At 39.7% G+C, this 22,713-nt stretch overlaps 1 protein-coding gene across 2 annotated transcripts in view; it reads right to left on the bottom strand.

The window, feature by feature from the left end:
• Positions 1–21,273, bottom strand: part of wdr41 (WD repeat domain 41) — a 63,121-nt gene extending 41,848 nt beyond the window's left edge. The window contains exons 1-5 of one of the 2 annotated variants that reach the window (XM_078563405.1): positions 21,153–21,273; positions 12,005–12,061; positions 11,015–11,130; positions 7,297–7,345; positions 4,026–4,157 (exon numbers count right to left, since the gene is read on the bottom strand). In XM_078563405.1, the coding sequence (XP_078419531.1) occupies positions 4,026–4,157; positions 7,297–7,345; positions 11,015–11,130; positions 12,005–12,052 (345 nt within the window). In that variant the 5' untranslated portion in view covers positions 12,053–12,061; positions 21,153–21,273. Of the gene's footprint in view, positions 1–4,025; positions 4,158–7,296; positions 7,346–11,014; positions 11,131–12,004; positions 12,062–12,667; positions 12,779–21,152 lie in introns of those variants that run through there. The other variant, XM_078563399.1, reaches the window with a different exon arrangement.
• Between the last annotated feature and the right edge of the window lie 1,440 nt (positions 21,274–22,713).

Raw genomic sequence — 22,713 nt, 5'->3', positions numbered from 1 at the left:
CATGAACTCTCTCCTCCATCCCCACCCCCTTACCGATTTTCCCCCTCCATTTTGTTTTTTCCAATAATTTATATAGATTTTTCTTTTCCCAACTATTTCCATTATATTTAAATGTATTTCCATCCATTGTTTTATCTCTACCTTTTAGCCTTTTTCGATTCCTTCACCCCACCCCACCCCCACTAGGGCTATCTGTACCTTGCTTGTCCTGCTTTCTACCCTTAATTAGCACATTCCTTTAGATAATATCACCACCTTCAACACCTCTTTGTCCTTTTGTCTGAGACATCTTTTGGTTATCTCCACCTATCACTGGCCCTCTACCTAGCTCTTCTTGTCCCAACAAACCACCCCCCCTCCCCCCCCAAAACCGCCTGAAACCAGCTTATATTTCACCCATTCTCTATTTTTAATTAGTTCTGTTGAAAAGTCATGCGGACTCGAAACATCAACTGTGCTCCTCTCCACCGATGCTGCCAGACCTGCTGAGTTTTTCCCAGGTATTTTTGTTTTGGTTTTTGTTTTGGATTTCCAGCATCCACAGTTCTTTGCTTTTATACATGCTGGTGAAGCTTTTTGTCTTGCACTCTCGCTGCTGCTATGCAGTAGCAGCACATGTGGTATTCTCCACTAACAGGATGCTACTATCAGGCAAAAAAGACATTCTGCCTATCACACAATTGTGTAATATGGTATACAAATTTCAGCGCGGATGTGATGCCAGGAATGTAAGCCCTACGTTTGCAACAGGCGAAATACTGACCATACTCAACCAGCCTATGCTTGCAAAACTCAGAAGTGTCCAACATTAGATGTGATCCCACAATTGGACAACACTTACTAAACAATTTCAACTGTGCTAAGAATTACACTAACAACCAATTTAAGATTATCAGTTGGGCTTACAGGATAACTCATATACACATGGACAAAAGAGCTGAACTCCAGGAGGTGAGGTGAGAGTGACTGCCCTTGACATCAAGGCAGCATTTGACTGAGCGTGGCATCAAGGAGCCCTAGCAAAACTGGAGTCAAAGGGAATTGGGGGAAAACTCCGTGTTGGTTGGAGTCGTACCTAGCACAAAGGAAGATGGTTGTGATTGTTGAAGGTCAATCAACTCAGCTCCAGGGCATCACTGTAGGAGTTCCTTAGGGTAGTGTCCTAGGCCCAACTATCTTTAGCTATTTCATCAACAGCCTTCTTTCTATCATAAGGTCAGAAGTGGGGATGCTCGCTGATGATCACACGACGTTCAGCACCATTCGCAACTTCTCAGATGCTAAAGCAGTCCATGTCCAAATGCAGGAATTCACCAAGGAGACATAGACAGCACCTTCTAAACCCACAACCACTACCATATCTAGAAGGACAAGGGCAGCAGACACATGGGTACACCACCACCTGTAAGTGCCCCTCCAGGCCACACACCATCCTGACTCGGAAATATATCGCCATTCCTTCACTGTCGCTGGGTCAAAACCCTGGAACTCCCTCCCTAACAGCATTGTAAGTGTACTTACACCACATGGACTGCAGCGGTTCAAGGCAGTTCACCACACCTTCTCAAGGGCAATTAGGGATGGGCAATAAATGCTGGCCTCTCCAGCAATGCCCACATCCCATGAGTGAATATAAAATAAAATATATTCGCCCAAGGGGCCCTGTTCTTTGCAAAAAAGAAAAAGAGCACATCCATGCATTGTACCTCTTTCAACTAAACAAAAGCTTGGGGACAGCCAATCCCTGGTTCATTCCTCATGGCAATGCCTTGAGCAATCAGTTAACTTGCCTGGTTTGAATTTAAACAAAAGCTCAGCAGTTAACTATTCCTGGTGCATTCTCCATGGCAACACCACTACCAATCAGGCTGCAGTTGCCAACCAATCAGCACCCTTTGCTCATGCAGTATAAATTCTTGTTCCCTTTTGAGATTTGGCATTATTGTTTCCGTCCTGATGCGTGCAAGGCAAAAAGCTTCAATAGTAAATCTCTTTTTTCAGCAATACTCAAGTTCTGTACTACCAAACGACTATTTGATCAGTTTTTGATGAAGATACAGATCCAGATCCTGGAACAACAATAACCAAACAAAGAAAAAAAGTTAAATCCTTTCATATGGCTTTCTCCCTCTTTTCTGTTTGTTCAATAAATTATTTTCAGTAAAGTTTAAAGTGACGAGATTTGGGGATAGAGGGATAAAAAAATATTGTGGGGTGAAACCCTTTTTTTTTGTTCCCTTAAGGTTTTTCTTTAAATGTTTCTGCTATGTAAGTGTCAGTCAGTTTACAAGCCTTTTTTTGCCTGTTGTTATGTGAATGTTATCTTTTTTTTAAAAAGAGATTTTGACGTGTAGAAGTTGGGAGTCCAGTTGATCCAGAAAAACCCAACATTTCAGCTCTGAAGAAGGGTCATATGGACTCGGAACATTAACTCTGTTTCTCTCTCCACAGATGCTGCTGGGCCTGAGTTATTCCAGCATTTTCTGTTTTTGCTTCAGATTTCCAGCATTTGCAGTATTTTGCTTTTATTCCAGGTCTAGAGTTTGCTTTAATATCTGCCACTGGAGGAGGACCATAGAATTGTTGAGGGGAGGGGGGGTGGTGCAGGTTGTGGTCAATGAAGGAAAGTTGCTGCATTTTTGTTCTTGGCCACCTGCACAGCACCAAGTCTCTCTTTTCTTTAATATCCTTTAATGGAGGAGAAGAGCGAATTTGCAAATTCCTAGTTCGAGAACAGTTTGGTTTCTAACTTAAATCTTTTGATCTGCTTCACCTTCAAGGGACTCCTGAAAGCTAGTAGCCTCCAAAAATCAAAACGTAGCCCTCAAGAAAATCTCAAAAAATGTGACCTCAAAAAGAAAATTATTTTGACGCCCTGGTTCAGGTCAAAGAGAATGCCTCTGCAAGATGTTCATTAAGAGCAGAAGTGTTCCCGTACAATTAAACGCAAGATGTGTAAACTTGCTAAGCAGGAAACCAGAGTTTGAGTTTGGTTTGGACATAAATGATTGGATTTATTGATTCAGATGACCAGCATTTTGGGACTTAAAAGAGAGGGATTTTAATTGTCACAGAGTTAGAAAACATGACGACGACATCTGGCTTGTGTGAATGGGCATAATGCCAGCCAAAGCCTAACGCACACCTAGCTGAAGAGCAAGATAATACATGCTACTCTGTCCCATATCCAATCGGCGATATATATGTTGGGAACTGTAAATTACTGCCTAAACACTAATGCGTTGATCTCTGCTGTGCGCCAATAAAAAGATTTACTGCAACCTATTGGTGTCAGGTCAAATCCATTGCAAGTCTAACACTCCCCTCATTCCTGGTAACATACAGGGGAAACTAGGATGCCTTTTTCCATTGCATATATATTCTTCCCACAATGGGATTCCAAAAATAGTACATAGTGCTCCCAAAAGCAGTTCAAAATCTTGTACAGTTTCAACTTTGGCATTACATTTTAATGTTCAATGTATCTAAGTATAAAACTAAATATTCTCTTTGCTTTTTTATGGCCTTTTCTATTTATTTGTTTTGCCACTGTGTCTGAACATCCTAGGCTTCATTTGAAATCTTAACAATTAAGATGCATTTCCTTTCCCAATTCTCAATTTTGAAATGCATTTCCTTACATTTCTCCACATCGAACTGAATCTGCCATCTATCCTGTTAGCCTCTGATCTCCTGCAGTCATTAACAATCTTCATAATTTTTCAATTTATTGTATCATTTTCCCAACTAAAGCAGATAACAGGCTCAAAGTCTACCAAATCAAACTGTATGTTCTCTTTGAGCTTGGTAGTTGAAAATATTAGCATCACGGAAACCAAAGTGAACCCGAACAATAAGACTGCAAATCAGGTGTTAATAAAACCATAAATTAAATGCATTGTTGGAAATTTGAAAATGGATCAGAGTACAGACATATGGAACAGAAAACTCTTCAGCCAAACTAAATGAACAAGCAGCAATGAAGCAGGATAATCGTGCATTCTTCAGACCATATATTAGGATACAATGACTGTCTTGTCAGAAGAGGCAGTAAGGAGATGACGACTTTCTGGCTGTAAACGATGCACTGATGGAAAGACAGCAATTGCTGTAATTGGTCTAGAATGGCCTCGAAGCTCATGAAGTCTCTCTCCAGTCTGCAGACACAAGATGTAGCTTTTTTAAAAAAACACTTCTATCATGTCATTTGCACAAGTTCATCAATATCTACTATAAATAGCTTTAAAATTTTATGAATGGAATGGTAAAAATCTCTAAGGAGTTGTAAAGTAGCAGCTCATTCCAACCCATCCTTGTCCATTCTGGCCTACATGTGACTCCAGACCCAAAGCAACGTGGTTGATTAACAGTTATCTGAAATGGCTTTGCAAGTTACTCAGTTCAAGGATAATTAGGGATGGGTAACAAATGCTGGCCTTGCCGGCGACAGCCACATCCCATGAAAGAATAAAGCAAAAAATATTTTCTTAATTGCATTATTGACCTATCCTGTAACCTTCAAAGATATGTGCACATACACCACCAGGTCTCTCTTGCTTTTGCATACCCTTTAAAATTGTACCATTTATCTTGCATGGTCTTTCCTTTTTTTTCCTATCAAAATGTACCACCTCATACTTTCCTGCAATGAATTTCATGTCATGTGCCCACACCTTACTATGCATCCAAATTTCCTGTCATCTGCAAATTTTGAAATTGGGTCCAGATCACTAAGTCCAAGCCATTAATGTACATCAAACACAGCAGCAATTCCAGTGCCGAACACTGGGAAACACCACTGTCTACCTCCCTTCAGTCTGAAAAATAATTCACCACCACACTGTTTTTTATCCTTTAGCAAATTTTGTTGATATGCTGCTACTTCCCCTCTTAATCCTTCAATTTTGGAATAACACCTTTTGAAAGTCCATACACACATCAAGTGCACTGCCTTCATCCACACACTCTGCTCCTGCATCAAGAATATCAAAATCAAGGCAAACACAATTTACTCTCAATAAAACCATGCTGGTTCTTCTTTATTAATGCATACTTGTCCAAGTAGCTGTAAACTTTCTCTTGGATTGTTTCAAAAAAGCTTCCCTACCACTGACATTGGTCTGATCGATATTGTGTGTAATTGTACTACTCCATTCTATCCCGTTGCTAATGCAATGTAGTAACTTTTTAAAAAACATAGCTAAGCAATGTGCCCATTGTTCTATAACCTGATTCACTTCATTTTCTAGGTCCTTTTCCTGACCAGCACCATTGTTCCATTTAACTATCTATTTTGCTTTTTTGTACCTATATTTATTCACACTGAATTGCATCTGACATGCATTGGCTCAACTACCTAAAAATCTAAATCCTTCTGTATTTGGTTGTATTGTTCTTCATTACTACCTCCTTTTCAGTGTCTGCAAACTTATACACTTGCCTACATCATCTGCCAAAATGTTTTACAAGAAAACAACAAGGGCTCCAAGATTAACCCTTCCTGTACCCCAGACCCAACTGTTTTCCTGTCTAAAAATATGAATTTATGGCTATTGCCCATTTATGAGCCAACTTTCTATCCGGCTACATACAAGAATTCTGATCCTTCTCTCCTTCCTTTAGCTATTAATTGCCAATGTTGAAACTTGTCAAAAGCACTTTAGAAAACCAAATATACAATACCTTGTCTACACAAGTTACTTTGCATTGAAGTAATACAATGTTTCTTATACACAGATTTCTGAAAGATGCAATAAAATGCTCCATAAATTCAAGACTCTCTAATATAGAATCTGAATTGTCTTGTCTATTGTGTCTGTAATTGTGAGAAATTGCCCAGGATGTATAAGCATCGCTCTCTTTTTCCAAAGCTCTGCTGAGTGGCTTTGAACATGATATATTTCATGAACTAGTTCTGACAGGTTGGTTTCAAGGATTTTCTCTACAACAGGCATTTGAAGCACTAATCTATTAGTTTTTGTACGTTTCAACTTTTAAAATACAATAATGGAATTATGATGACCATTTTTCAATTATCCAGAATCTCTTTCTAATTTAACATACAAAAAAAAAACTACTTCCAATCCCCCTCTATGATTTTTAGGTGCAAGCAGTCTGGATGAAGTACTTAGTTTATTTTAATAACCACTGGTACTCTTCATTACAAATGGATCATAAGTACTCATTCTTACTGACTATATTCTACGTCCTTAGACTAGTGATGAATATTTTTCTTTGTAAAAGTCACAAAACACAAGGAGTTTTACAACGTATATAATATTTTCAGGAAAATTTTTTTTTTTTAAAATGCAGCATTTTTGTAACAATGAAATCACGTTGCCTCTTATCTATTATGCAATAAAATATAATAAAATTGAATGGCAATCACTGAGAAGAGAATAATGTTTCCTGTTTAAGGTCGATGGATCTCAAGGCCTTTAACATAAATCTCAAATTACAGCAACCTTCATAATTGCAGATTGTAGCACTGTGTAGCAACTTTAATTAAGCAAAAGTAAAGAAAGTATAATGATCTTAAATATAATTACAGAGGAGTCAATTAACAACAAAATAAAACTGTATGCTAGAAAAAGCTCATTCTGTAAATGTTTATCTTGAGATGAAGCAAATCTGGCCACACAGCTTAGCAATATGACAAGTAATGGGAAAATGCACCATCTTCTGGATATCTGCTGTACTGTCAGTTGCATTTCCCAACGTTTGTCACGGGGAATTCTTAAAAATTTGCAGTTAAGCTAGAGTTCACAACATTTAAATTTCATCGAACAAGGCTTGTACATAAAATTACCAAGTCTTGTGAATAAGGTTTAAATTTAGAGATAAAACTCCACTATCCCTCCCTACCTGCAGAATTATAAAGGCCTCCCTTCCATTTTTAAACTTTACAATGTTGGCACTTTACTAGAGCAGTCTCTCGGTCCTAGTCACCCATTAATATCTTGATCAAATGGTCATTTATTTATGAGTGAACCTTGTCAATGTGCGAAAATAGACCATCAGCCCACAGGTTCAACTAAATCTATTCTCATCAATGTTCATACATAACAATCAAAAACAAGGTTAATTTCCCTCTCCTTTTCCAGGGACACTGAGGTTGATTGCAACACCCTTAATCAAAACTTTGGCTGTGATCAGCTAACTTACCACAGATTGGATCAAACGTAGGGCCTCCCTGGTCTCTATTGTTCAGTAACTCATTGGTCGAGTCAAATTTTCTTCCAAAATTAAATAGATGCCTTATGACAGTTTAACAAAATTAGTCCAGTTAATACTAACCTGAACATTCCACACAAACACAACACCATCATCCCCAGCTGAGGCAAACCTGCAAAATAAGGTTAGAATACAACTTATTCTCTCCAAAATTAAATGCAGAAATTCATAAAGACTACAAAAATTATCATAGCTGTTAATCAGGTCATTACCTCAAACATTTTTCTAAAATGTTCTATTGTGTGCGAAAGAAACCTTCAGAAAAAGTCATTCACACTAGGTGGCATACTGGATAAGGAATTTTAACTGGGTGTGGGATTCAGGTGAGCATGAAGTGAACACCAAGCACTTCCCTCCTCAGTCCAGAGTTAAAATTGCAGTTTGGACACAATGTTTTCATTGGATCCTGATTTGCATATTTTAAGAAGGGCCCTACCGGCATTAAAGTCAGGATAAGAACATAAAAACATAAACAGGAGGTGCAGACGCAGACTATTCAGCCCTTCAAGCCCCCTCTGCCATTCAATGGGGTCATGGCTGATCTTCTACTTCACTATTTTTCTGTACTATCTTATATCTCTTGATTTTTTAAATATGTAGAAATCTATCGATCGCTGTCCCAAACATACTCAACGACTCTGCCTCCACAGCCCTCTGGGGCAGAGAATCATATCCTCTTGTAATAAAGGCCAACATACAATTTGCCTTCTTAATTGCTTGCCGTACCTGCATGTTACCTTTCAGTGACTCATGAACAATGGCAACCAAGTCCCTTTGAAGTTCAATACTTCCCAGCCTTTCACCATTTAAGAAATACTCTATTTCTGTTTTTCCTACCAAAGTGGACAATCTCTCATTTCTCCACATTGTATTCCATCTGCCAAATTTTTGCCCACTTGCTTAGCCTTGAAATTCCCTTGAAGCATCTCTAAATCCTCCCCAAAACTCACATTCCCGCCTAGTTTTGTGTCATCTGCAAACTTGGAAATATTACATTTAATCCCCACATTGAAATCATTGATATAGATTGACACTAGCCTGGGCCCAAGCACTGATCCTTGCAGTACCCTGCTAGTCAAAGCCTGCCAACCTGATAATGTCCCATTTATTCCTACTCTCATTTTCTGCCCGTTAACCAGTTCTCAATCCATACCAGTATATTTCCTCTAATTCAATGTACTGATTTTGTTTACTAACCTCTTGTGTGGGACCTTGTCAAAAGCTTTCTGAAAATCTAAATATACCACATCCACTGGTTCCCCTTATCTAATCTGCAAGTTAGATCCTCAAAAAACTCCAACCAGTTTGGAAAACATGATTTTCCTTTCATAAATCCATGCTAACTTTGCCCAATCCTACCATTATTTTCTATGTGTCCTTTGATCACATCCTTTATTAAGATTCCAGCATTTTCTCTACTACTGATGTCAGGCTAACAGGTCTGTGATTCCCAGTTTTCTCTCTTCCTCCTTTCTTAATGGGGTTACATTTGCTACCTTCCAATCTGCAGAAGCTATCCTAGAGTGTATAGAATTTTGAAAGATGACCACCAATGCATCTGCTACTGACGTGAAGCAGATGGAAAACTAGCAGTGAGTCATCTGGGATATGTTAACTGCCCACCAATCAGACAGCCAGGCAGTGAAGGATAGTATTACAACCTAGTCTCTACACACACAAGCTTTTATTTACATAAACACGCCTTGCAAACATGCACCTCCAAATCCCAACCCACACAGTTCCAGACTGCTACATGAAGACAAGTGAATCCACAGTTAATGTCCACCACCTGTACAATTAACCATCCAATTAATATAATTAACACCACTCACCCAGTTTCTCCCAGTTAGAGTTAAAATTATCTTTAGGTTTTAACAAATAATATTTTTGATTATACTATGAAATATTAGCCAAATAATTTTAAGTAGCCTCAACATTATTTCTTAATGTAAATTGATCAATAGCAAATTATTAGCATTTTCTAAGAAACCTAATTGTAATTAAAACAAAATAGAGTCTGTTTTGAATTGGCAATATCCAAATCTGTTCAGGCTCAACAAATTTTTCAATGGCTCTGTCCATTATTCCCATGATCCTAAATGTTCCTGGCATATACAAGTGCAAATAACCATCTGTACTAGTGCAGGTAAATGTCCAGAATTACATTTTGAACCTGTGTTAATGGATTTGCAAAGGCTGGTGACTTAGAAACATATTACCAAAGCTTGACTGTCAGCAGACTTCTGCTCAAGCTCCGTTTTGCTCAATGGCCTTTCACCTTCATTGTTCCTGACTTCATGTCCAAAAGCAGATACAGGAAGAAGAAAATAGCAGCTGTCATGAAGGCTGAGACCAGATCAATTTACCATCCCCTGAAGCAATGAGAACATACTCCACCTGCTGATTGTAGCTAAGGCCTAAAAGGACAACAGAAGCCATCTGCAAAGTATTCTATAAATGAGGGGATCACAGAGAACTCCAAGCATGAAAACCCTGCTCACTGCAAGCTGCAGTGAAGGAGCACGTCCATGGAGAAGTTTAATTTAATGATCTACACAAAGCTTCAATATCTGTGGCAAAGAAAACCAATTGCTAGCAGTGTAACTGTTTACAGAATATTTCAAGAACTTTAAAAATAAAAAGCAAATCTTAACCCAATTTTCCTCAATAAGAAATGCAACCATGTCAAACGTAATGTTGATTATTCAACTACATAACCAAACCAATTGACATGACTTAAATTTGCATAGCTGCACTACATACTAATTTTTACAATCTATCTTACAATTTAGCCTTCACCAAAAGACTCTTAATAGGAAATGGTAGTTATGAGTTGATTTGACACTATAAATACTTATTGCAGAACTTAACTGATATTCTTTCTACATGTTTACTATGATAACAATGACCAATTTAACAGGTAAGTGGCACAATATTACAAAAATTACTATAATCCATAAAGATGAGAAAGGCTACTTGGTCCATCTAGTTTACCTTTCCAAAGTAGCCTATTTCCTCTTCCCATCCCAGCCCCACAACACCCTCATCAGTGCACCTACAGAAAAAATATCTATTTGCATTGTAGGCTGATCCTCATGTCCAGAGCAGTTCTAATTCAGAAATCTATAGTATAAATCTGGTGCCAGTTTGGCATCACAAACAGCAATTTTCCAGTGCAAGGACTAAAGACTTCACACTCGTAACAATAGGGAATGATTTATCAAACCAGACCACCAGACTGAGTTAGACCAGAATAAAAACTATAGTATTATATTCTGTCCACACTATAACTGATTACAGTGCTTCCTGTGGTTGCAAATGGGAAATACACCATTGCTCCAGCACTGGCATTCTTCAAACAAGGTGACTGGCTGATAGGGTGAATCTTAATAGCCTAAATGTGTGACTTACTAGTCTTATTAACAAGGTAATATTCGTAATCTGTACCATCCGAGTCACACCTTCACAACTTTTGTCACTTAAAACCAATACATTTTCTCTCTCCCCATTCCTCCATAACTATGTTCGGATAATATTATACAGATGCTGCATTTTAAAATGAGAAAAGACCATTTCTAGATATCTTGTTTTCATTCAACAAAGGATCACAACAGTTGCAAATGCAATGTTTTCCCACCCTCCTTCATCTACTACATGCACAATTTATCCATGTTTCTAATAGAAATGCTGGACTTCCTCAAAGACAATTGGAAAGATTCCATAATATTGAAATTGTTACGAAATTTCCAAACTTCAAATAAACCTTTTTTTAAAAGCTAACCTGAAATCATCAATCCATGCCATGAAGCGAACAATATCACTGTGGCCTTTTAGTACCTGTAGTTCTGTATAAGGGTTCTGTGGTTGTTCATCTCCTATGCATAGAACCAGAGACTTCTAAAAATGAGAAGCAAAATTATTAGATCCAAAACTGTCACCAAAAGTGGCAAGGGATGATTGCAACAGCATTCCATAACTACTGGGCATTGTAGCAACTGAACAGAATTTTGACACTTCAAAGTGCAAACATTATGGAAAAGATAACAAGGTCAAGTAATGGTATATGTAATAATGACATTATTATGCTGTCACTTTGAAGAATTCCAGGAAGTCATATTCACCCCAGAAGTGCAGGAAAAGTAAATTTAAAGGTACCTCGATGAAAATAAAATCTCAACCAGGAAAGTATTTGGAAAATCCTTTTTCTAACCCAGTGTTTCCCAAACCTTTTCCATGACCCCATTTTAATGCTACACACATGGTGCAACCCCAAAGTGAAAGCTGTGGGGCCAGGGGGGACATATGTTGAGGGTTGGGGGTTCAAACAACAGGGAAAAATGCACAAAAAGCTAAGACACCTACCATGTTGCAGGCTCCATTGGTGTCAATGATTGGGCCTCAGGTCTCATTGGATTAGGCCATGCCCACAGACAAAAATATCACATATTTAAAGGGGCCTCCCAGCCAATTCCAGGGCAGTCAAATCTGAGTCTCCACTCCACAGCTACTTGCTGCCTCAGAGCTTGTAACCCCGATTGCTCGTCAGACAACTCCACTAGGGGTGACGACTCTCAGTTTGGGAAACCCTGTTCTAACCAATTCAATTCACAATATACTTAATAATTCAAAAGGAAAAACCAGAATGGGGAGCTGCTGTAAATATTCCTGGAAATTATTTGAAAAAATAGTAAAATATTCTCAACTTGGTAGATGCAAAAAGCTAAGTATACAACAAAGTGATCTGCCACAGAATAAGAGATTCATACAACACCTCCACTGGTTCTTGCACATCTCTTCCTCCCAGCAACCACCTCAGCATCTCTCAGCACTGAAACAAAAGGGGTACAAAGCGTGTTAAAGCTTTTAAGAACTGTTGGCAGTAATCATCCATAGCTTTCAGTTCATCTAAAATATGTTAATGCCCAAGTGAGAAGGGAGAAATCTCAAATCATCAGTCATAAAATTTGATAATTAGCAAATTGCGAAAAAAAATGGGACTGAAGCTCAGAAACAAGTTCTGAATTACGCTGCGCTACAAATTGTGATACTTACAAAAAGGCATAAATTGTCAACTCAATCCAATGCATACTTATGGCTTGAAAGATTGTCAAGTCAAAAAGGTCCTTGTTAGAAATAAAAATTGTTGCAGAAGCAAGGTGGTGTGGAACTACAACTGGGGATGACTCAACTGATCTTCTTTCTCTGCAGTGAGGCACTCTCGGGTTCACTATTTGAATGAACGTTCCAACATTGATGCCACATACGTTGCTTCAAAGCGCAATTACGGGCAAGCTTCACATAATTTCATTCATTAATTTTAATTGTCAAAAAATTTTGGCCATAGTACTCATGGTTGCAAAATATGTGCTTATGTGCTCTCAGTAGACAAGGTTCTGCAAAAGGAAGTGGAGGAATAAGGAAATTGTCACTCTACCTCTAATATCTATTTACCATATGCTGCCAATGCTGCAGATGTAACTAGAAATTCACTGCTCATCTCAGGCTCAAACTTGTGTCCAAACTTTCTGTTGCACAGGATGCACCAACGCATTAAAGTACCAGCTCCTGGTAGTTCACTTATATATGATTAATAATAATTTCTAATAAGAAACAAGTCTTATATTTTCCATTAGGACCCTTTTGTTTAACATTAAAATCTACATTTGGACATTAATAAGAACAGCAGCAGTCATTATGAATTGGAGTGAGATTATTTCCAGGCTTTTGGAGAAACTGAGTTAGGATTAAGAGAGCCAACTGTGTTCTAGGACTAGCTCAGGGAGCCATCAAGTACAGGGCCGTGCAGCAACTTAACATAATAAAATGTCCCAAGACCCTTCACAGATGCATTATCAGACAAAACCAGACATATGGATATATTAGGACAGGGGACCAAAAGCTTGGTCAAACAGGTAAATTTTAAGGAGCATTCTAAAGGAGGGAATGGGAGAGGTGGAGTGTTTTAGGGAAAGAATTTCACTGCTCAGGGCCTAAACAACTGAATATACAGTTGCCAATAGTGGGAAGAAGGAAATCAGGGGTGCAAAAGAGCCCAGAATTGGAAGAACAGAGTTCCTGGCAGTTTGTTGGGTTGGAGGAGGTTACAGAGATCAGGTGGGGCGAGGCCAAGAAGGGATTTGAAAATGAGGACAAGGACTTCAAATTTGAGATAGTTGCTGGGCCAGAAACCAAAGTAGGTCAGCGAGCACAGGGGTGATGGGGTGCGAGTTAAATTGGCACAGAAAAGTTTAGGATGAGCTTAAGTTTAGAGGATGGAAGGTGAGAAGTCAACCAGGAGAGCATTCAAATAGACAAAACAGGGAGGTATCAAAGGCATGGATGAGGGTTTCAAAAGTAAATGGACAATGGCAGGGATCTGACAGGCCAGAGGGGGAAGTCGCAGTGATGTAGAAAATATGAAGGTTTAGGAGATTCATAAGAGGATTTATAGAATCATATCGGATGATTCAAATGGAATCTTAACAGTGAGACAAAGTTTTCAGGCAACAGAATACTTTCTCACAACAGTGGATATCCTGTGAGCGTGCCCACAAAAAGTCAATTCAAAGCAAACTTTCCTCAGTGCATCAGTGATGCTACTGTATAGGAGTCTGGGTGCTCCATTTAGTGGTAAAATTGAACAGCTGCAAATTGACAGCATGGTCGGCTGCTTTATAATAGGAAAAATCTACTTTCTTTTATTTGCTCATGGGATGTGGGCATCACTGGCTAGGCCAGCATTTATTACCCATCCACAATTGCCCTTGAGAAGTTGAAGGTGAGCTGCCTTATTGAACTGCTGCAGTCCATGTGGTGTAGGTACACCCACAGTGCTGTTAGGAAAGGAGTTCCAGGATTTGACCCAGCAACAGTGAAGGAATGGCGATATACTTCCAAGTCAGGATGGTGAGTGGCTTGCAGGGGAAGTTCCAAGTGGTAGTGTTCCCATTTGTCTGCTGCCCTTGTCCTTCTATACAGTAGCGGTCATAGGTTTGGAAGGCGCTGCCTAAGGAGCCTTGGTAAGATCCTGCAGTGCATCTTGTAGATGACGTACACTGCTGCCACTGTGTGTCAGTGGTGGAGTAAGTGAATATTTGTGGATGGGGTGCCAATCAAGCAGGCTGCTTTGCCCTGGATGGTTGGATGTGGTCAAGCTTCTTGAGTGTTGTTGGAACCGCACTCATCCAGGCAAGTAGGGAGTATTCCATCACACTCCTGACTTGTGCCTTGTAGATGGTGGACAGGCTTTGAGTTACTCGCCGCAGGATTCCTAGCCTCTGACCTGCTCATGTAGCCACAGTATTTATGGGGCTAGTCCAGTTCAGTTTCTGTTCAATGGTAACCCGCAGGATGTCAACAGTGGAGGATTCAGCATCAAGAGGAGATAGTTAGATTTCCTCTTGCTGGAGATGGTCAGTGTTGGTGTGAATGTTACTTGACACTCGTCAGCCCAAGCCTGGATACTGTCAAGGTCTTGCTCCATTTGAACAGACTGCTTCAATATCTGAGGTGTCACAAATGGTGCAGAACATTGTGCAATCATCAGAAAACATCCCGACCTCAGACCTTATGATGGAAGGAAGGTCATTGATGAAGCAGCCAAAGATGATGGGCCTAGGACATTACTGCTGAGGAACTCCTGCAATGATGTCCTGAAACAGAGATGACTGACCTCCAACAGGCACAACCATCTTTTTGTGCTTGGCATGACTCCAACTGACTCCAGTTTTGTTAGGGCTTGTTGATGCCACACTCAGACAAGTGCGGCCTTGATGTCAAGGGTAGTCACTCTCACCTCACCCCTGGAGTTCAGCTCTTTTGTCCATGTTTGAACCTAAGCTGTAATGAGGTCAGGGAAGGAGTGCCCTTGGCACTCAAACTGTGTGTCAGTGAGCAGTTTATTGCTAAGCAAATGCCACTTGACTGCACTGTTGATGACCTCTTCCATCACTTTACTGAAGAGTAGACTGATGGGGCAGTAATTGGCTGGGTTGGATTTGTTCTGCTTTTTGTGTACAGGACATACCTGAGCAATTTTCCACATTGGTGAGTAGATGCCAGTGTTGTAGCCATACTGAAGCAGCTTGGCTAGGGGTGCAGCAAGTTCTGGAGCACAAGTCTTCAGCACTATTGCTGGAATATTGTCAGGGCCCATAGGCTTTGCAATATCCAGTGCCTTCAGCCATTTTCTTGATATCACATGGAGTGAAACAAATTGGCTGAAGATGCTGGGGGCCTCCTGAGGAGACCGAGGTGGATCATCGGCACTTTTGGCTGAAGGTCGTTGCAAATGTTTCAGCCTTATCTTTTGCACTGATGTGCTGGGCTCCCCCATCATTGAGTTTAATTGTCCACCACCATTCATGACTGGAGGTGGCAGGACTGCAGAGCTTAGGTCTGATCCATTGGTAGTGGAATCGCTTAGCTCTGTCTATTGCATGCTGCTTAGCACTACTTACGTGCCAAGCAGTGATGAGTTGTAGCTTCACCAGGTTGACATGTCATTTTTAGGTATACCTGGTGCTGCTCCTGGCATGCCTTCCTGCATTCTTCATTGAACCAGGGTTGACGCAATGGCTTGATGGTAATGGTAGAGTGGGGGATATGCCAGGGCATGAGATTACAGATTGTGGTTGAGTACGATTCTGCTGCCGCTGATGGCCCGCAGCACCTCATGGATGCCCAGTCTTGAGTTGCTAGATCTGTTCGAAATCTATTCCATTTAGCAGGGTGGTAGTGCCACACAACACGATGGAGGGTGTCCTCAATGTTAAGACAGGACTTCTTCTCTACAACGACTGTGCGGTGGTCACTCCTACCAATGCTATCATGGACAGATGCATCTACGGCAGACAGATTGGTGAGGATGAGGTCAAGTATGTTTTTCCCTCTTGTTGGTTCCCTCACCACCTGCCACAGACCCGGTCTAGCAGCTATGTCCTTCAGGGCTTGGCCAGCTCGGTATGTAGTGCTACAACCGAGCCACTCTTGGTGATGGACAGTGAAGTCCCACCCAGAGTACATTCTGCGCCTTTGCCACCCTCAATGCTTCCTCCAAGTGGTGTTCAACATGGAGGAGTACTGATTCATCAGCTGAAGTGCGGCAGAACATGGTAATCAGCAGGAGGTTTCCTTACCCATGTTTAAACTGATGCCTTGAAACTTCATGGGGTCCAGAGTTGATGTTGAGGATTCCTAGGGCAACTCCCTCCCAACTGTATAACACCGTGCCACCACCTCTGCTGGGTCTGTCCTGCCAGTGGAACAGAACATACCCAGGGATGGTGATGGTGGTGTTTGGGACATTGTAAGGTACGATTTGGTGAGTATGACTACGTCAAGCTATTGCTTGACTAGGCTATGGGACAGCGCTCTCAATTTTGGCACAAGCCCCTAAATATTAACAAGGAGAACTTTGCGGGGTCAACAGGGCTTTGAGATGCCACCTAGAGGCATAACAGATTGGTAATGTACAGACAAGGCATGTGTTGACACACTAAATTATAAAAATTCCAAATACCTTTGGGACAGAGTACTAATAGTTGCGTAGAATTTCAACCAAAGTGTTCCGCTTTATCAAAATTATACATATGGTCAATCTCTGGTACAATTACATAGGATATACAGTATAGGCCATTCGGCCCAACCTGTCCATGCCAGTTTTCATGGTCCATTTGAGCCTCCTCCCATATTTTCTCATCTAAATCTACTATCGTAAATTTATATTCCCTTCTCCTTCAAATGCATCTATACTATTTACCTCAACCATTCCACATTCTCACCACTCTTTGGGTAAAGAAGTTTCTTCTGAATTCCCTATTGGATTTCTTGGTGAGCATCTTATATTGATAATCTCTAGTTATGCTCTTCCCCACAAGTGCAGTCTAACCAAGTTTCAACACAGATTTGGCATAACTTCCCTACTTTTCAATTCTATCCCTCCATAGACATAAAGCCAAGCGCTTGGTTTGCTTTTTTGAAAACCTTGCTAACCAGTGCAACAACATTTAGTGATTGATGTGTTTGTACTCCAAGATCCCATTGTTCCTCTACCCAACCTAGACTTTTACTTTCCAAGAAATAAAAAACTTCTCTATTCTTCCTACTAAAACGTACTCGTTAATGTTGAGCTTCATTTGCCAATTATTTGCCCATTACTTTCTTACACATTTTTAATAATTAAAAGTGGTCGCTAATAATCCACTAATTTATACTATGCAAATCACTGCATTATTAAATAATCACAGAATCCCAGAACTCCACAACCTTGACACAAGGTTAAAGTGAGACAGCCATCTAAAAAGGGGCATTTCAATTTGTTTTTGATAAAATATCAAAGCTCTAAGAACTGAAAATTTCAAAGTTTCTTAGCCATATGAATACATAAGATCTGAATAAATACTAATCTCAGGGAAGACGGTGGCATACTGGTAATGTCACTGGACGAATAATCCAGAGTCCCAGGCTAATGCCCAGGGGACATGGATTCAAATCCCACCACAGCACCTGGTGGAATTTAAATTCAATTAATAAAATCTGGACTATAAAGCTAGTCTCAGTAATGGTGAAACTATCATCAATTCTCGTAAAAATTTCTCTACTGTCCCTTCAGGGAAGGAAATCTGCCATCCTCACCTGTTCTAGTCTACACGTGACTCCAGACCCACAGTAACGTGATTGACTTTTAACTGCCCTCTGAAATGGCCCAGCATGACAATCAGTTCAAGGGCAATTAGGAATGACCAACAAATGCTGGCCTTACTAGCGACGCCCACATTCCAAGAAAAAAATTAAGAAAAAAGAAAAGACTTGCATTTATATAGCACCTTTTATAGACACCAGACACTCAAAAGTGCTTCATTTTTTTTGAAAAACAGTCACTGTTGTGATGGAAAGGAATGTAATATAAAGGAAACAAAGCGGCCTATTTGCACAGCAACCTCCCACAACATGATAATGAGCAAATAACCTGTTTTTGTGATGTTGAATGAGGGGCAAATATTGGACAGGACACCAGGGATAGCCATCCTGCTCTTCGAAATACTGCCACGTGATCTTTTCCACTGCCACTTGAAAGGGCAGATGGAGTCTTGATTTACTATTTCAACTGAAAGGCAGCAACTCTGAAATCACAGCAGTCCCTCAGTTCTGCACTAGAGCATAAGTTTTGTGCTCAAGTCCTGCATCGGGACTTGAATTGAGAATCTTCCGACTTAGAGGCATGAATGCTACCAATTGAGCCACCAATGAACACCAATGAAACAGAAAGCAAAATGTGAATAATCTATTTCTTGCAATTCAAATTTGTTTAAACTAAACAATTCGATCTAAACACTCAACCCTCACTTTGCTGCATTATTTCCCTTGCATAATTCAAGTTATTGAATTTCCATCTCAGTAGAAAAGACATCTTCGACTCATCAGGAATGGAGAGACTATTGTTCAATGTTCTTGTGCCAAACTAGAAATCTAGTTATGCCCTGACACTGCATCGGGATTCAGATATGTTTGTGGGAAGTGTAACTAATAGCTGTATAAATAAATGTCCAATGTTCTGGATATCTTAAGTAGCTTTAAATCTTCTATTCCAAAATTAAGAATATTTGAATACAGCAATTGAACAGAACTGATTCTACATTTCATTATGTTCTTACAAAGCAGCACTGCACAGCCTTTAAGAACTCAGTCTGTTTGCAGTCTAAGAATTCGAGACTTTGATACCGATTAATGTTCGTTCTCTTGATGTTCCCGTATACTAATCTACAAAACTGACTTCTATTTTTTGAAAGATAATGGGCCCATTTTGCAATCTCAGGCCTGGAAGTTTCAATTCCTATTGGTTCTGGATCAGTAACTAGCAAAAAATTCTCTCATTTCCAGATCCGCACTGAAAGTTCTAACAAGCCAAGCACAACGCCAGACCTCATTTTTATTTCTTGTTCAAGTAGGCATCAAAAAAAGCACAAAAGCATCAGAGCCAAACAGTAGGTCAGCAGGCCAGATAAAATAGGCTTAACTGCTTGAAAAGAATGCATTAAACCTCTCAAGACCCTTGTGGAAGGAAAGGAAAGGAATTGCTGTCTGCTGTATCATTACAACCGAACTGCTGAAAAATAAAACTGAACTAAATAAGGTTCCTATTCACATATTTGCAATGAAAAATGTGCAGCTCAGAACGCAAGCTGAACTAGATGTCCAAATTGAATGTAGACTGAGCAGGGTCACAGAACTCTCCCAATATTTCAGCAGGTTTATCAAGTGAGTACCTGAAATGTGCAGACAGGAAGGATTCAGGTACTATATCTGTTCTCCAGTGAATTTGGTGATTTTATCCAATGCAACTCTGCAGGCCATCGATCTGAAAAGTTAATTCTGTTCTCTCTCCCTAGTTGCTGCCTGAGCAGCTGACTGTTCCCAGCATTTTCTATTTTTATTTCAGATTTCCAACTTTTGAAGTATTTTACTTTTGTGGCACTTCCACCTGATTGATTCAAATATCATTTGTTAAACAACTGCAACTGAACAGGTTCCTTTCATCTAATTAATCTCAGGTTATCCCCATATACAGACATTTCCCCACAGGAAGCAATTGGGAACAATCAGGCTTTGTGGCCTAAAGGGACTGGCCAGAATAAACATAATCTCTTCCTCACAGATGAGAAATTTCATCAAAATAGTTCCTTGAATTTTTGGAAGGGAGTTGCTGTGTAAGGTCCCAGGAACAGCAATGAGATAAATGACCAGGTAATCTGTTTTTTTTCTTGGTCATTGGTTGAGGGATAAATCAACTCATCAGATAAATTGGAACATCAACTCCCTTACATTTCTTTGAATAATGCCAGAGGATCTTTTATAGCCACCCAAGGGAAATGGGGCCTCAGTTTACTGTCTCATCCAGAAGGCACCTTTAACAGTACAACAGTCCCTTAGTATTGTACTAAAGAGCCAACCTAGATTTTGTGATTAAGCCATTAAAGCCTTAAAACCCCACGACCTAACTCAGAGGCAAGAATCCTTCTACCGAGTCAAGGCTAACATTTCTTGCAAGGAATGACTTTTGCTCCTTCTGCTTTGATAATCTTTATAATAAAGTTCAAGGGGATAAAAGGGGGAAGATGCATAAGTGGTGAACTTATTTATTTTCAAATAATTTACTTTGTGGAGAATGGGCTTATTACATGAGCAAGCCACGCAGGAAGCTGGGTTTCAAAGACATAAAAATAAAATATTTTGTGCCTGTGCTTCAGAAATCCACTCCAGTGAAAGGAGATATGCCTACTCTGTGATTATGGCACCTTAAATCAGCATCACAGATCTAGGATCAACAGGCTGGTATGTTGAGCAGACCCACGATTGGGCAAGGTAGAACCTGGCAGTTCCTGTCAAATATTAGAAGAGTCAGTGGTGTGCTTAACACAGCCACTGGTCTAGACAACAGTAAAGATCTCTACGTAATTTACATGGATGCAAGCGTTGATCCTTATTAAACTGTTTCATAAATTACAACACGAGAACTTATCTTCCAAAGGGACTCAACAAGCCCAACAGAAATACAAATTTAAGTTCATTACCAGAAGAATGAAGGGAGACACTTAAATAAAAACACAGAAGGGTGTTGGGACATAGACATTTCTATCAGTAAAAGGGGCAAAAGCGGAAGCCATTATAAATTTACAAGGAAAGCAGATAAATACCTGAAAAAGGAAAATGTAAGAGGTTACAGAGAAATGAGTAAAATAGGCAGTTTTTCCAGGGAGCCGGCAAAAGAGTAATGGGTCAAATGGCCTCCTGCACTGCAAAATTATATGATTCTATAAGAAGGCAATAAAAATCACTCAACACTTTAGACAGAACAGTTGAAGAAATAGACATTTTTGAATTGATTTAGGTAGTAACTAGTACCTTGAGCAAAAACTCACCTATTGCCATACTGTGATAAAACAAAAAATTAAACTCCAGGATTCAGTCAACCTTTTTCTAATGTGTGGCAGGAGTGGTCACTCAGGAGCACGTCTGACTTCATAAATAAGCCTACAGTGGGTTCATCCCTCATGTGACCATTTCCCAGAGAATATGGCCAATTGTTAGTCTACTTGCAGGGCATATGGAGGACGCAATGGGCAGTAAAATCAGTATTTCATAATTCACTCCTACATATTCAACATCGACTGTAATTTTCCCAGTAGCTATGGTGAACAGTTGAAAAAAAACTTACATGGTGATGCCTGCCCATCTGCTGATGGGACCTTTTGATCTCTTCTACACATCATAATCAGGAGAAAGAAAATACACTATGTTTTATGCCATTGACTTAAATGATCTGATGTGATAACAAACCTAGATTTTATCTAAATCAAGCACAGGTTATAGGAAATTCTGAACTCTGACTTAAAACATTCTCACTTTATTCACTTAATGAATAAAATTACAGGCACTGCAAGAACCAACAGTTATCATAGTTTTGAGGGTCTCATTATAATATGGATGCAGGTCATTTGATCCACCTTAATAATAACATATTGATATAGCATCTTTTAACATAATGGAAGTCCTGAGGCATTTGAAAGGAGCATTATAAAACAAAATTTGACACTGAGCCACCTAAGATGATATTAGGGTAGATGACCAAAAGCTTGGTCAAACAGGTAAGTTTTATGAAGTCTTAAAAGAGGAATGCAAGGCTAAAAGGTTGAGAGGTTTAGGTTTAATGCTTTCAACCACAGTGATCCTAACACCTGCTCTTCTCATCACTACACCCACTCTTCTCACTGCTACACTCAATTGTTTCTTAAACTGTCAGCGTTTTTGCCACCACTACTCAAATGGGCGTTTATTTCCACACATTAAGCATACTGTGGGAAGAATCTGCTGATACCAGGCTTCAAATCTCTTTTCACCAGTTTGAATCTATATCCTCTGATTGTACTTTAACAACATATCAAGTAATATTCCTGGTTATTTCTGGTCTATGTTTAACAATCTTGTATACTTCTTTAAGTTCATTTTTCAAACATCTGCTTTCAGGACTGAAATGTCCAATTCTCTTCATCCTTCCCTCGTAACACAGACCTGTCACTGGGGTCAGCCTTTTAACTCTTCCCTACACTGTCTCTAACACATGAAAGTCTCTTGCATTTTTTAGATGCAGTATTAACATTTGGTCTGACCAGGGCACGACAAGTTTGACCATTTCTTTACCAGATTTGTATTCTACTGTTTTCAGTATATCTATCAAATTCCAGGTAGTTTGGTTCATTTTTGCTCCTCAATGTTTGGACATGTTGGGGCCAAATCTGCTAAGATTCCCAGATCTCTTTCAACTTCATCTTTAGCTATTTCACCAACAATGACCTGTGTTTATTTAGCACCTTTAGTTGGAAATATATTGGCCTTCCTCCTTCAGCGTTGGGTCTAAATCCTGAACTCCCTCCGGAAAAGCATTGTGGGTGTATCTACACCACTCTGACTGCAGCTTTTCAA

This window comes from Cetorhinus maximus, chromosome 2 (genome assembly GCF_964194155.1).
Source record: "Cetorhinus maximus chromosome 2, sCetMax3.hap1.1, whole genome shotgun sequence".
NCBI classification, from domain to species: domain Eukaryota; kingdom Metazoa; phylum Chordata; class Chondrichthyes; order Lamniformes; family Cetorhinidae; genus Cetorhinus; species Cetorhinus maximus.
This window is presented reverse-complemented; position numbering and strand designations above follow the sequence as displayed.